Source organism: Acinonyx jubatus, chromosome X, assembly GCF_027475565.1.
Source record: "Acinonyx jubatus isolate Ajub_Pintada_27869175 chromosome X, VMU_Ajub_asm_v1.0, whole genome shotgun sequence".
Lineage (NCBI taxonomy): Eukaryota > Metazoa > Chordata > Mammalia > Carnivora > Felidae > Acinonyx > Acinonyx jubatus.
In genome coordinates this window covers 123,985,224-124,000,198 of record NC_069389.1, presented here as the reverse complement: position 1 = coordinate 124,000,198, position 14,975 = coordinate 123,985,224, and the positions used below count along the sequence as shown (strand labels likewise).

At 37.3% G+C, this 14,975-nt stretch overlaps 1 protein-coding gene across 4 annotated transcripts in view; it reads right to left on the bottom strand.

The window, feature by feature from the left end:
• The window catches only part of BRCC3 (BRCA1/BRCA2-containing complex subunit 3), a 62,028-nt gene that overhangs the window by 3,747 nt on the left and 43,306 nt on the right, over positions 1 to 14,975 (bottom strand). For all 4 annotated transcript variants that reach the window (XM_053201906.1, XM_027053185.2, XM_015082629.3 and 1 more), the window contains 2 exons: positions 2,364 to 2,495; positions 1,895 to 1,938 (listed from right to left, as the gene is read on the bottom strand). In XM_053201906.1, the coding sequence (XP_053057881.1) occupies positions 1,895 to 1,938; positions 2,364 to 2,495 (176 nt within the window). The remainder of the gene's footprint in view (positions 1 to 1,894; positions 1,939 to 2,363; positions 2,496 to 14,975) is intronic.

The following is a 14,975-nucleotide window of genomic DNA, read 5'->3' as shown; positions in this document are numbered from 1 at the left end:
GTGTAAGACTGTGGGGTGCATCTTCCCAGATATATGTATATAGTTCCATATAAATGGAACTATAAAGTATGCAGTATTTTGTGCAATGCTTCCTTCACTTGGCATAATTCCCCTGAGATTCATCCAGGTGGTATATGTCTCAGCAGTTCTCTGTCCACTGTCTGGGTGGATCACACTTTGTCTACCCACTGACAGACACTCGGGTGTCTCCACCTTTTGGCCATTGTGAATAATGTTACTATGAATACTTCCGTACAGGTTTTTCTTTGAACACCTGTTTTCAACTCTTTGGGGTCTATGTAGAACTGGTGGGATATGTCATCATCGTAACTGCCAACCCTTTTAGGGGTGCCTGGCCGGCTCAGCCAGAAGACCCTGTGGCTCTTGATCTCAGGGTCATGAGTTTGAGCCCCGTGATGGGTGCAGAGATTACTTAATAATACATAAATAAACGAACTCAAAACAATTTTTTACAAAGCTTAAATACATCTGGAATTTACTTTTGTGTAGGATTTTAGGTAGGACTCTATTTTCCTCCAAATGTTAATAGAAAAATAGAAGCCCATGAAGATTAAGAATGTCTCTTGGATATATATATATATATATATATATATATATATATATATATAAAATAATAAAAAATGTACAAGGGCACCTGGGTGGCTCAGTCGGTTAAGCATCCACTTCGGTCAGGTCATGATCTGTGTCTCCCTCTCTCTCTGCTCCTCCCCTGCTCATACTCTGTCTCTCTCTCTCTCAAAAATAAATAAACATTAAAAGATTACAAAAAAAGAATGTCTCTTCTGTTTGTCACTGAGCCCCAGTGCCTAGAACAGTGCCTAGCTGAAAGCAGGTGCTCATATGTTTCTTGAATGAACTAACAAACAAGTGAACTTGCCCAACACTATTTAGTAAATAATCCATCCTTTCTTACTGATTCGAAGTGATAGATTTATTAAATATAAATTTTTATATACACATGGGCCCAATTCTGGGCTCTATTCAGTTCTACTGATTTAATTGTTCATTTTTTATAAGTTTTAAATTACTGCAGCTTTAGAGTATGGCTACATATCATATATTGCCAACTTTTAGCTCTTTGGCATGTTTTACCTCCAGATAGAAATGATGGGACAGATATGCCGAGTCATCTCTTCTTTTCCTCTAAAAGTAACGGCCTCACCTTCTTCCCCAGTGTTGACTTTGACAGTCGCTGGGGAAGACTACACAGAATGGCCTCAAAGACGAGGAATGGAAGGGTAGGAGCGTATGCTGGAGAAAAGTGATTTAGTACGTATATTGTACTGAGTTTCTGTTCCTTGGCCTTGTGTAGGAATTCCTTCTGTGCTCACTGACATAAAACGATTTCCTCTTTCATACCCTCCCTTCTATCTGTCTCTCCATCTCTTTCAACTCCCACCATAATAGGCTAGTAGTGGTGTGCTGGAACCAGTTTAGATCAGCTCATGAGAGCCATCCGTTGAAATTTCAGGAAGTCTGCAAGCTGGTTGAAGCCACATTAGTTATTTGAAATCAGCCATGGTAGGGGTATTACACCATGGAAACTGGCAAACACAAAAACTCAGGGCCCTTCCCCCTCCCTGAGAGCTGGGGTTAAACATACACCAGCACACCACCTAGGAAAATGATCATAAAGCTTGTTCCAGTCTTTCTTCCAGCCTTATTCTAGTTGTATATATAGTAAACGGTCCACAGGGTCCTAAAGAAAAATTGGGAGTAGGATTAAGGAACGGCAAAACTCTTGAAAAAGGAAATTCAAGGAGAACTTGTACCTATCACTTCAAGCACTTAACACTAAATTTGTTCCTGTCAGCTGAGTATTTAGGGATCACTGTCTGTGTTCTAAAAAAACAAACAAACAAACAAGCCTTACCTGAGCCGTTATGGATCTTGGTTACTGAGTCCAGATGCGTAAGGCTAAAGGGATAAAATAGTTTAGGTCAGTAGCAAAGCAGCACTGAAAGGAAAACAAAGTGGTCATGGACAATATAACAAGTGATAAACTGCACCAGAACTTTGCCAGTTGGATTAGATGAATATGTATAATTTAAATCACATTACAGTTAAATTTTGCATTATTTGGGGATCTGATTTTCTTCAGAACTTCAAGATAATTCAAAGAGATAATATTAAATTACTGTCTCTCACTTCATATAGTACACATTTATTGGGAAAGACCCAGTGCTTGGCAACAGAGCTACTAAGATGTTGCAGTTTATTTTTTTTAACAACCAAAAAGTGCCTTTGCCCTTGAAGGGTTCAAAGTGCAGCAGGAAAGCAACGAATGTTAAACAGATTGTTAACACACTTTCTCACAGATGACAGAGGAGGGAAGACTCTACCTGTGGATCCTCCTATATGCGTCCTGCTCCTCTTGGCACAGGATCTTGGGCAGCTCGACTGCTGATTCAAGGCATACTTTCCCAATGGTCACATGAGGCACAATATGGATTGGGATTTCAATCCTCTCATACCTGCAAGACAATCAGTTCAGGTCAGTTTTATGTTTCCAGCTTTATTTTGGTGTAATTGACAAAAAGGAATTACATACATTGAAGGTGTAGAAATTGATAGTTTGACATTGATATTTTGAGTAAAATGATCACGACACTTAAGCTAATTAACATATCCATCACCTCACATAGTTACCATTCTTTTTGTGTGTATGTGGTAAGAATACTTAAGATCTACCTTCTTAGAAAATATCAAGTATACAACACAGTACTGTTCACTATACTCAGCACGTTGTGCATTCGATCTCCAGAACTCATTCATACGGAAACTTTGTACCCTTTGACCAACACTTCCTCGTTTTCCCCTGCACCACTCCTGCCATAGCAACCACCATTGTACTCTCAACTCAATGAGTTTGGCTATTTTTATTTATTTCAATTCATCCATTGACAGAACTTAAGGTTGCTTATGTATCTGGTCTACTGGGAATAATACTGCAATGAATATTGGAGTGCAGATATCATTTTGAGACCCATATTTTATTTTCTTTGGATATATACCAAGAAGGGGGTTAGTTTTTAATGCCGAGTTGTCATAATCAGAAGTTTTCTATAGTCCTAATAGAAATTTTGGGATACGCTGTACTCAAAGATTAGACATTCTTGTCATTCATTTAGTAGCGCAACATCAAAGGGGACTGAGTTCTAACTGAGCTCATCTGGGGAGCAAATTAGAAGCACATTTGCAGAGTCAATATTCTCTATTCTCCTAGAAAACCTGGAGCCCTTTCATAAACTTAATGGAGGACCTGGGAGCACAAGGGGAAAAGGGGAATATCTAATTAATGCTGTTTTTTGTTGAGAAGTTGCCAGTGGGGTTGAACACCTTGATCACAAAGCCTGGGGAAAAGTAACTGCAGACTCTTCAATGATTCCATCAGATTCATTATGTAAATTGGATTACTCATATAAATGCTCATTTGTTCTAACTCAGTGTTCACCAGTGGCCCTCACTTCCCATTCTCTCCCCTGGGAGGGAAATAGGTAAGAAATTCATAAATACTTGTATTTTCATGCTAGAACAGGAGAAACAAACATGCTTGTTACTGAGGTCAACTAATCTACCTCTAACCTACTTCTCACCCCAAATACGCCTAAACTCCACCTAATGGTGGGTTCAGTGGAGCATCCGGGTTGAGGGCCGCTGGCACTGTGAGGCCTCACTGGCACATGGCAGAGCAGCAGCATAAGATCTAGCCCTCCTCTCTCTCTTTCGCATCCAGCAGAATGTGTCTGGGCTCTATACCATAATATAGGTAGGACCCAAATAATGGAGAATTACAAGCACCCCTCCTCACATCCAAGTAGCTGCTTTTGGTCTGCAGAAGGCCCTTTGCAGTAATACACATGACTGTTATTTTTTTTATAAGTATGTATGTATGTATGTATGTATGTATGTATTTTAATGTTTACTTCTTGAAAGAGAGAAACAGAGTGCAAGCTGGGGAGAGGCAGAGAGAGAGAGAGAGAGAGAGAGAGAGAGAGGGAGGGAGACACAGAATCCGAAGCAGGCCCCAGGCTCTGAGCTCTCCGCACAGAGCACGACATGGAGCTCAAACCCACAGACCGCAAGACCATGACCTGAGCTGAAGTCAGATGCTTAACTGACTGAGCCACCAGGTGACCCTTTATTTATTTATTTTGAGAGAGACAGGGAGAGAGAGTGCAAGCAGGGGATGGGGCAGAGGGAGACGGATTGGGAGAATCCCAAGCAAGCTCCTCACTGTCAGGACAGGACCCGACACAAGGCTTCAACTCACGAACCGTGAGATCATGACCTGAGCCAAAATCAAGAGTCAGACACTTAACTGACTGAGCCACCCTGGCACCCCACAGTGACTGTTACTACTGATGATTCCAAACACCTGGAAGAAGTCAGCCTCCTGTTGCCATAAGGCTATTTAGTAGGGTTTCCTACCGAGTTTGTCAGGACTAAGAGCAGAAATGGGACTGGACACACATTTCCATAAACTCCTATTGGAAATGGCTCGAGCCTCTGTCAGTTCACTCAAAACTACAACCCCGCAACCTGTGGAGGCAGAGATGCAAAGCTTAGGGCAGAGATCCTGCTTCTGCTAATGAACTGCAGTTGGCCATGGAACAGCAGGGGTCTAAGCTCCACAGGAAGTAGATTTTGTACAGTGCAGGACTGTGACTGTATTTTCTCTTCCTTATGATTTTCTCAATAACATTCTCTCTTCTGTAGCTTACTTTTTTGTAAGAACACAGTGTATAACACATATGCCATACAAAACAGGTGTTAATTAGCTTATGTTACTGTATTAAGGCTTCTGGTCAATAGTGAGTTATTAGTAGTGAAGTTTGTGGACAGTCCAACAGTTCTATGTGGGTTTCTTACCACACAGGGAGTCGGCACCCCTAATCCTTCTGCTGTTTACGGGTCAACTGTAATAGCTGGAATAGTTATTCCCAGTATTCCTGTTGAGAGCAGCTACAAGAACTGGGCCAAATAAAATGGCACCTATCGCTATGTGTTGCAACTTCAAAGGAACATTTACTTTGTGAAAATTCTTGGAACTGATCTGTGTCGCGGATGCATGCGTGTCTTCACTTTGTGAAAACTTATTGAGCCTGGACATTAAAATTAGTGCACTTTTCTATATGCATTTCACTTCAACTGAAAAGCTAAAATCAACCAAGCAAATTAAGTTTCTGACAGGTCAGAACATATTAAAATACTAGTGTAGAAGTCTACTGCCGAAGAGATTGTTCAACAATTATTTTCTGAGCACCAGGCGTACAGTGACAAAAGGCAAGCCTTTGTTTCAAAGATCTTACAATGTTATTAGAGAGATTAAATACTAAAATAAAATGTTGTAAGTATTATGATAAAGGAAATATAGTGTCCTACTTAGTTCTGAGAAGGAATACTTAGCTTGGGTGGTACCAGGTACTAAGGGGTTTCAGAGAAGCATTCCGAAATTTGAGCTTAGTCTTCAAAAATGAGTAGGCATTCACTAAGTAGTAAAAGGGGAACAGATACTGCAGGCAGCGTGGGCATAGATATGACCGGGAGAGACTCTAGCTAGGGAAACAGGCAAACCATGAACAGCTTCCAGTTTGGGGCTTTTTTTCTGAGGGCATTAGGGAGCAGGACCATTTCAAATAGGCTACATCGTAGATACCAGATTGGAGGGAAGGAAGACTGGAGCACAATGGGTGGGTGAAATGGAAACTAAAAGGAGTTTTTAAAAAATAATGAAAATGAAAATACTACTATCCCAGCATCTGTGGGATATATTTAAAGCAGAGATCAGTGGAAAATCATAGCCTTAAGCACTTATATATCAATGAAGGACCAAAAATATATTAATTAACCCCTAAACGCCAATTACTAAGATAAAACACAATAAAATAACTGAAGTAAAATATAAAGGAAGGGAAAAATGAAAGCTACAAGAAAAATTAATGCGATTGGGAGGAAAAAAACAATCAAATTAATATAAAGAATGATTGTTTTGAGAAAATTAACAAAATAGACACACTACTAGCTAACATAATCAAGGAGGGAAAAGGAAAAAAACACAAATATACAAAATATGAAATGACAAGGAGGAGGTAACTATTAAAATAGGAGAGATGTAAAATACCATAGGAGACTACCTGGCAGATCGATCTCTCTGCAAATAAATTTGAAAGCAAGACAAAATGGATAGTTTCATGGAAAAATACAATTTACCAAAATTGACCTCATTAGGAAAGAAAACATAAACAGACCAATTCCCATAGCAAACAGAGAAATATACCAAGGGAATACCTACCACCCTCCAAATAAAAGACCCTGCTGCTTTCTTTGGGGAATATTCAAACAATACATTGTCCTCAATGCTACATACATTGCACAAGAGCCTAAAAAAGTGAAAGAAAAGTCCAAACAATTCTTGGGGAGCAAGTACAATATGGATGACTAAACCTGACTCAAGCAGTACCAAAAATTCAAAAAAGCTAAACTTATGATTACTTATGCAAACATACTAAGCAAAATATCAGTGAGCAAAGCCTGATATCACATTAAGGCAATTCAACAGGATATTTTTTCAGAAGCCAAGCTTGGTTCAATGGTAGGAAATCTATTAATACATCATATTAAGAGATCTGAAGAAAATATTAATTGCCTCCATAGATACTGAAAAAATTAACAAAATTCAACACTCAATCCTGATTACAACACAGAATAAAAGACAAAAGTAGGAATGTATCCTTTTTTTTTTTTATTAGAGAGAGAGAGAGTGTGTGTGAGCAGGTGATAGGGGCAGAGGTAGAGAGAGCCCAATGTGGGGCTTGATCCCACGATCCTCGGATCATGACCTGAGGTGAAATCAAGAGTCAGGTGCTCAACTGACTGAGCCACTCAGGCACCCCAGGAATGTATACTTACTTACTATGAAAAAGTATGTTAACCTTAGTCCTGAATACTATCTTACTTAAGAGTGAGATGCCACAGGGATTTCCACAAGGATCAGAAACAAAGCACAAATGCTTACTACTTCCACTACTATTTAAATGTTGTAAAGTAGATGTTAGTCAATACAGTTACACATAAGAAATCAATTACAAGTACAGAAATTGAAGAAGTGAAGCTATTTTTACTTACAGATGAAATATGATATTTATCTAGAAGTCTCGAAAAAACCAAAGGTAAAATTAACTCAAAGAATAAAGGAATTCAGGAAGGTAAAATTTACATACAGAAATAATAGTCGTCAAATATACAAACAATAAAGAGTGGCAATGGAAAAAACAAATGCAAAAAAAGAATCTCATGTATACCCAACTTCCTTCCCATCTCTGACCCTCCAACATGCTGTTTCCTCTACCTGGAGTTTCCCCCGCCTCCCCCGCCATTTTTACTTAGCTAACTTTTACTCATCCATCAGAAAACAGCTTAAGAATGCTTTCTTTAAATACCACACCATTTTACTTACATGTAGAACCTAAAAAACAAAATAAGTGAACAAAACTAATAGATGCAGAAAACAGAGTGGTAATTGCCAAAGAGGAAGGGGTAGGGGGATGGGCAAAATGAATGAAGGGGATCAAGAGGTACAGACCTCAAGTTATAAAATAAACAAGCCCTGGGGATGCAATGTACAGCATGGTGACTATAGTCAATAATACTGAATACTGAATTGCATATTTGGAAGTTGCTAAGAGAGTTGATCTTGAAAGTTCTCATGACAAGAAAAATAATTTTTGTAACTGTGTGGTGAGGGTTGGTAACTAGACTTATTGTGGTGACCATATCACAGTGTATACAAATATTGAATCATTGTGTTGCATACCTGAAACTAACATAATGTTATATGTCAATTATATCTTAGTAAAGAATAAAAAGAATGCTTTCTTCAGCAAAAACTTCCTTGACTGTTCAGCAACAAATTAAGTATGTAATTGTCTTTTTTCTCTTTCCTTATTTTTCCAACTTTATTGAGATATAATTGATATATAATATTGGGTAAGTTTAAGGTATACGAGGCGTTGATTTGATACACTTATACACTGCAAAATAATTATCAACATAGAGTTAGCTAACACCTCCATTACATCACATAATTACCATTCCTCTTTTTGTGGTGAGAATGTTTAAGCTCTTTTACAAGTCCTGATGCCCAGGCATCATTCTTTACCTATGATACAGATCACAGTCTCTGGGGGAGGAACCCAGACATCCAGAGCAAGTGTGTGTGTGTGTGTGTGTGTGTGTGTGTGTGTGCGCGCGCGCGCACGCAAAATTTTTTATAGCAGTTTTAGGTTCAGGGCAAAATGGAGAGGAAGGTGCAGAGATGTCCCCACACATGCACAGCCTCCCCCATTAGCAACATCCTACACTGGAGTGGTACCTTTGTAATAACTGGTAAGCCTACAGTGACTTATCAATATCACACGAAGTCCATAGTTTACATTAGGACTCACTCTTGGTGTACATTCTGTGGGTTTTCACAAATGTATAATGGCATGTACCCCACTATAATATCATACAGAATAATTTCGCTGCCCTAAAAGTCCTCTTTTCTCCCTAACCCCTGGCAATCTTTTTACTGTTTCTATAGCTTTTCCTCTTATAGCGTGTCCTATAGTTGGAATTGTGTAGTATGTAGCCTTTTTGGATAGGCTCAGTGTATTTTTTAAACTACTTGGGTGATTCCAGTGCTCAGCCAAGTTTGGGAATGAGTGGTTTAACTCCTTTTTCTTTCTCCATACCTTCCAATCTACTCAGTCCAAATGTTCCTTAATTTTTGGTGACAAAGTATTCCTTAGAGTTGTAGAAGCCTATTAACTTTTCCTTAGAAAGGAAAAAAAAAAATAAGGTGAGGTACATGAGTTTTTTTCCTAACAATAAAAAAGCTAAAAGAGAAAAGCTGGTAAGCAAAGTGCTTTCTGGCTAGATACGAAACCTCAAAGGGACAATTAGTGAAATTAACGATACCTGGCATTCATATAAAATTACTAGGCATAGGAAAAAGCAGAAAAATGTGACCCATAAACAAGAAAAAATAAGTCAACAGAAACAGAGTTAGAAATATCAAAGATGAAATAATTAGCGGGCAAGCATCTTAAAATAACCATTATAACTATATATATACATATTTATATGTATAACTATATATATGTATAACTGTATATATGTATATATGTCTGTATAACTATGTATATATACATATCTATATGTCTGTCTACATGACACTTTTTTAAATTTCTTGAAAAGATAATCAATTGTTTAAAGTAAAATGAAATAACAACATATTATGTTTTTATAACATACAAACAAGTAAAATCTACGTGTTGTGTACATTAGCACAAAAACCAGGAGAGAAGTGGATGTATAGTGTTCCAAGGTTCTTAAAACTTCATGTGAACTACTATAATACCACTTGAAGGCAGACTGCGATAAGTAAAAATATGTAAACCAGCGGTTTTTCACCAGAGATGGTTTCCCCCTTCAGGAAACATCTGGCAATGTCTGGAAACATTTCTTATTGCTACAGCTGAGGAGGTGCTCCTGGCATCTAGCAGGTAAAGGCCTGGGATGCTACTGTCCAACACCCTAAAATATACAGGAGTCCCACCACCACTACAGTTATCCCACCCAATATGTCAATGGTGACGATGTGCTATATTCCCTAAAGCAAGCACTGAAGTAACATAACAAAAAATTATAGCTAATAGACCTAAAAAGGGGATAAAATTAAATCATAAAAATTACTCAATCCAAAAGAAGGCAAAAGAGGAAAAGGTGAACATAAATCAGATAAGACAAATAAAAAACAAACAGCAAGATGGTAAGGAAGACCCAACTATATGCTAACTACAAGAATTACACTTTAAATTTAAAGACAAAAATAAGCTAAAAGTAAAAAGACAAAACGTGCTAACAATACTCAAAAGAGAGTAGGTATAGCTATATTAATATCAGACAAAGTTGATTTTGGAGCAAAGAATATTAACAGGGATGGAGAAGGTAATTTCATAATGACAAGAAGGTGAATTCATAAAAAATACATAACAGTCCTAAACATGTATACACCTAATGACAGAGCTTAAGAAGATATTAATAAAAAACTGATAGAACTATGGTAACAGACTGATCCACAATTATAGCTGGAGGGTTCAAAAACCTTCTCTCAAAAATTGATAGAAGAGTAGACACAAATATCAGTAAGGATAAAGACTTGAAAAACACTATGAAACAACTTGATCTAATTGATATTTATAGGCACACTTCACCCAACAGTAGAACAACTTTTCAAATACACACAGAAAGTTTACCTATAGACCATATTCTGGGCCATAACACATTCTCAATAATTTTTAAAGGATTCAAGTCACATAAAGTATTTTCTTCTGAACACAGTGGAATTAAATTGGAAATCAACAACAGAAAGATATGGAAATACCAAAGTATTTAGAAGCTACATAACATACTTCTAAATAACCTCCAGATCCAGAGATAAAATACTTAAGAAAAAGGATCAAAAATGAAGAATGCAATAAATGAGATTTGAAACAGGCCTGATGCATTGTACAGCAGTCTGGAAGAAGCAGAGTAACAGATTAGTGAGATAGAAGAGAAAATAATGGAAGATAATGAAGCTGAACAAAAGAGAGAAAGAATTATGGAACATGAGAATAGACTTAGGGACCTCAGTGACTCCATTGAATGTAATAACATTCATAATAAATTCATATTATAGAAATCCCAGAAGAAGAGATAGAAAAGGGGGCAGAACATTTATTTCAAGAAATAACAACAGAAAACTTCCCTAATCTGAGGAAGGAAACAAACATCCAGATCCAGAGGCACAGAGAACTCCCACCAAAATCAACAAAAGCAGGCCAATACCAAGACATATTGTAATTAAATTTGTAAAATATAATGATAATGAAAAAAAACCCTTAAAAGCAGCAAGACGAAAGAAGTCCTTAACTTAAGGGAAAACCCATAATGGTAGCTGCAGATTTCTCAACAGAAACTGGGCAAGCCAGAAGAGAGTGGCATGATACACTCAAAGTACTGAATGGGAAAAACCTGCAGCCAAAAATACTCTATCCAGCAAGGTGGTCATTCAGAATAGGAGAGATAGCTTCCCAGACAAACAAAAACTAAAGGAGTTCATGACAACCAAACCAACCCTATAAGAAATATTAAAGGGGATTCTTTGAGTTGAAATGAAAGACCAAAAGTGAGAGTATTAAAAGTAAAAAATAGAATCGCTGTAACAATAAGTATTTCTCCAAAAATGGGAGTCATAAAATGAAAGGATTAAAATATGACACCATAAACCTAAAACATGGGGGGTACAGGAGTAACTTAAGCAACCATCAACTTAACATAGACTGTAACATTCAGAAGATGTTATATACAAACCTATTGGTAACCACAAGTCAAAAATCAGTAATAGCTATGCAAAGAATAAAGAGAAAGGAATCTAAGATATCACTAAAGAAAGCTAACAAAACATGAAAGGGAGCAAGAGAAGAAATGATCAGGGAAAAACTACAAAAACCGCCACAAAACAAGTAAGAAAATGGCACCTAAATACATATCAAGAAAACCTTTGGAAAAGACCACAGATACATGGAGGCTAAATAACCTGCTATTAAACAATGAATGGCTCAACCAGAAAATCAGTCAATACAGGGCTACCTCAAGAAGTAAGGAAAATCTCAAACAAGCTAACCTTACACCTAAAGGAGCTAGAAAAAGAACAACAAACGAAGCCTAAAGCCAGCAGAAGGAAGAAAATGATAAAGAATAGAACAGAAATAAATGAGACAGAAACTGAAAAAAAAAAAAATAGAAAAGATCAATGAAACCAGGAACTGTTTCTTTGAAAAAATTAATAAAATTGATAAACCTCTAGCCAGACTTATCAAAAAGAAAGGAGAAAGGACCCAAATAAATAAGATCACAAATAAAAGAAGAGAAATAACCCACACCATACAAATATTAACAATTATAAGAGAATACTATGGAAAACTATGTGCCAACAAATTGGACAACCTGAAAGAAATGGATAAATTCCTAGAAACCTATAAACTATCAAAACTGAAACAGGAGGAAATAGAAAACTTTAACAGACCCATAACCAGCAAAGAAATTGAATCAGTAATAACAAATCTCCCAAGACACAAAAGTCCAGGATCGGATACCTAGACAGGTGATTTCTACCGAAGATTTAAAGAAAAGTTAATACCTATTCTTCTCAAATTATTCCAAAAAATAGAAATGGAAGAAAAGCTTCCAAATTCATTCTGTGAGGCCAGTATTACCCTAATACCAAAACCAGACAAAGATCCCATTAATGGAATACTACTCAGCCATGAGAAAGAATGAAATCCTGCCATCTGCAACAATGTGGATGGAACTGGAGGGTATTATGCTAAGTGAAATGTCAGTCAGAGAAAGACAGATATCATGTTTTCACTCACATGTGGAATCTGAGAAACTTAACAGAAGACCACGGGGGAAGGAGAGGGGGGAAAAAGTACAGAGAGGGAGGCAAACCATAAGAGACTATTAAATACACAGAACAAACTGAGTGTTGATGTGGGGGGGGAGCAAGGGGAGAGGAAAAAGAGGGGTTGGGCATTGGGGAGGGCACTTGTTGGGATAAGCACTGGGTGTTGTATGTAAGCGATGAATCATGGGAATCTACTCCCAAAGCCAAGAGCACACTGTATACACTGTATGATAGCTAATTTGACAATAAATTATATTTTTAAAAAAGAATGATAATGAAGATAGATGCAAAACTTCTCAATAAAATATTAGCAAACCAAATCCAACACTACATTAAAAAAATCATTCATCACGATCAAGTGGGATATATTCCTGGGCTGCAAGGGTGGTTCAATATTCACAAATCTATCAACATGATACACCACATTAGTAACAGAAAGGATAACAACCACATGATCATTTCAATAGATGCACAAAAAGCATTTGACAAAGTACAACATCCATTGATGATGAAAACCCTCAAAAAATTAGGTTTAGAGGAAACATACCTCAACATAATAAAGGCCATATAAGAAAAAACCCACATATAATATCATCCTCAATGGGAAAACCTGAGAGCTTTCTTCTATGGTCAGGAACAAGACAGGGATGTCCACCCTCACCACTGCTATTTAACATAGTACCAGAATTCCTAGCCATTGCACTAAAACAACACAAAGAAATAAAAGGCATCCAATTTGGCAAGGAAGAAATAAAACTTTCACTATTTGCAGACAACATGACACTCTATATAGAAAACCCGAAAGACTCCACCAGAAAAGTGCTAGAACTGATACATTTCTATGCACCAATAATGAAGTAGCAGAAAGAGTAATTAAGGAATCAATCCTATCTATCTATCTATCTACCTATCTATCTATTTCTTAGAGAGAGGGGAGCACACAAGTGGTAAAAAGGAGCAGAGGGAGAGTGAAAGAGAATTCCAAGTAGGTTCCACGCTGAAGCCCAATGCGGGACTTGATCCCACAACCCTGGGATCATGATCTGAGCCAAAATCAAGAGTTGAATGCTCAACCGACTGAGGCACCCAGGCACCCCAGAATCAATCCCATTTACAATTACACCAATAATAATAAGATACCTAGGAATAAGCCTAGCCTAATCAAAGAGGTGAAAGACCTGTACTCTGAAAACTATAAAACACTGATGAAAGAAACTGAAGATATCACAAAGACCTGAAAAGACATTCCACACTTATGGATAAGAAGAATACTGTTAAAATGTCTATAATACCCAAAGCAATCTACACATTTCATGCAATCTTTACCAAAATACCAATAGCATTTTTCACAGAGCTAGAACAAACCATCCTAAAATTTGTATGGAACCACAAAAGACCACAAATAACCAAAGCAACCTTGAAAAAGAAAAGCAAAGCTGGAGGCATCACAATTCCAGACTTCAAGTTATATCACAAAGCTGCAGTGATTAAGACAATAAGGTACTGGCACAAAAATAGACACATAGATCAATATAACAGAACATAAAACCCAGATATGAACTGACAACTATATGGTCAATTAATCTTTGACAAAGCAAGAAAGAATATCCAATGGAAAAAAGACAGTCACTTCAACAACTGGTGTTGGGAAAATTGGGCAGCAACATGCAGAAGAATGAACCTGGACCACTTTCTCACACCATACACAAAAATAAATTCAAAATGGGTGAAAGACCTAAATGTGAGACAGGAAACCATCAAAATCCTAGAGAAGAACACAGGCAGTAACTTCTTTGACATCAGCCATAGCAACTTCTTACTAGATATGGCCCCTGAGGCAAGGGAGACTAAAGCAAAAATAAACTATTAGGACTTCATGAAACTAAAATACTTCTGCACAGCAAAGGAAACAATTAACAAAACTAAAAGGCGACCTATGGAATGGGAGAAGATATTTGCAAATGACATATGTGATAAAGGATTAGTATCTAAAATATAAAGAACTTATAAAACTCAACACCCAATAAATGAATAATCCAATTAAAAATGGGCAGAAGACATGAATACACATTTTCCAAAGAAGACATCCAGATGGCCAACAGACACGTGAAAAGACGCTCAACATCACTGATCATCAGGGAAATAGAAATCACAACTACAATGAGATATCATCTCACATCTGTCAGAAGGGCTAAAATCAACAACACAAGAAACAATAGGTGTTGGCGAGGATGTGGAGAAAGAGGAACCCTCTTGTACTGTTGGTGGGAATGCAAACTGGTGCCTCCACTGTGGAAAGCAGTATGGAGGTTCCTCAAAAAGTTACAAATTAGAACTACTTTATTATCTACCAATTGCACTACTAAGTGTTCACCCAATGAATACAAACATACAAATACAAAGGGCATCATTACTCCAATGTTTACAGCAGCATTATCTACAATAGCCAAAATATAGA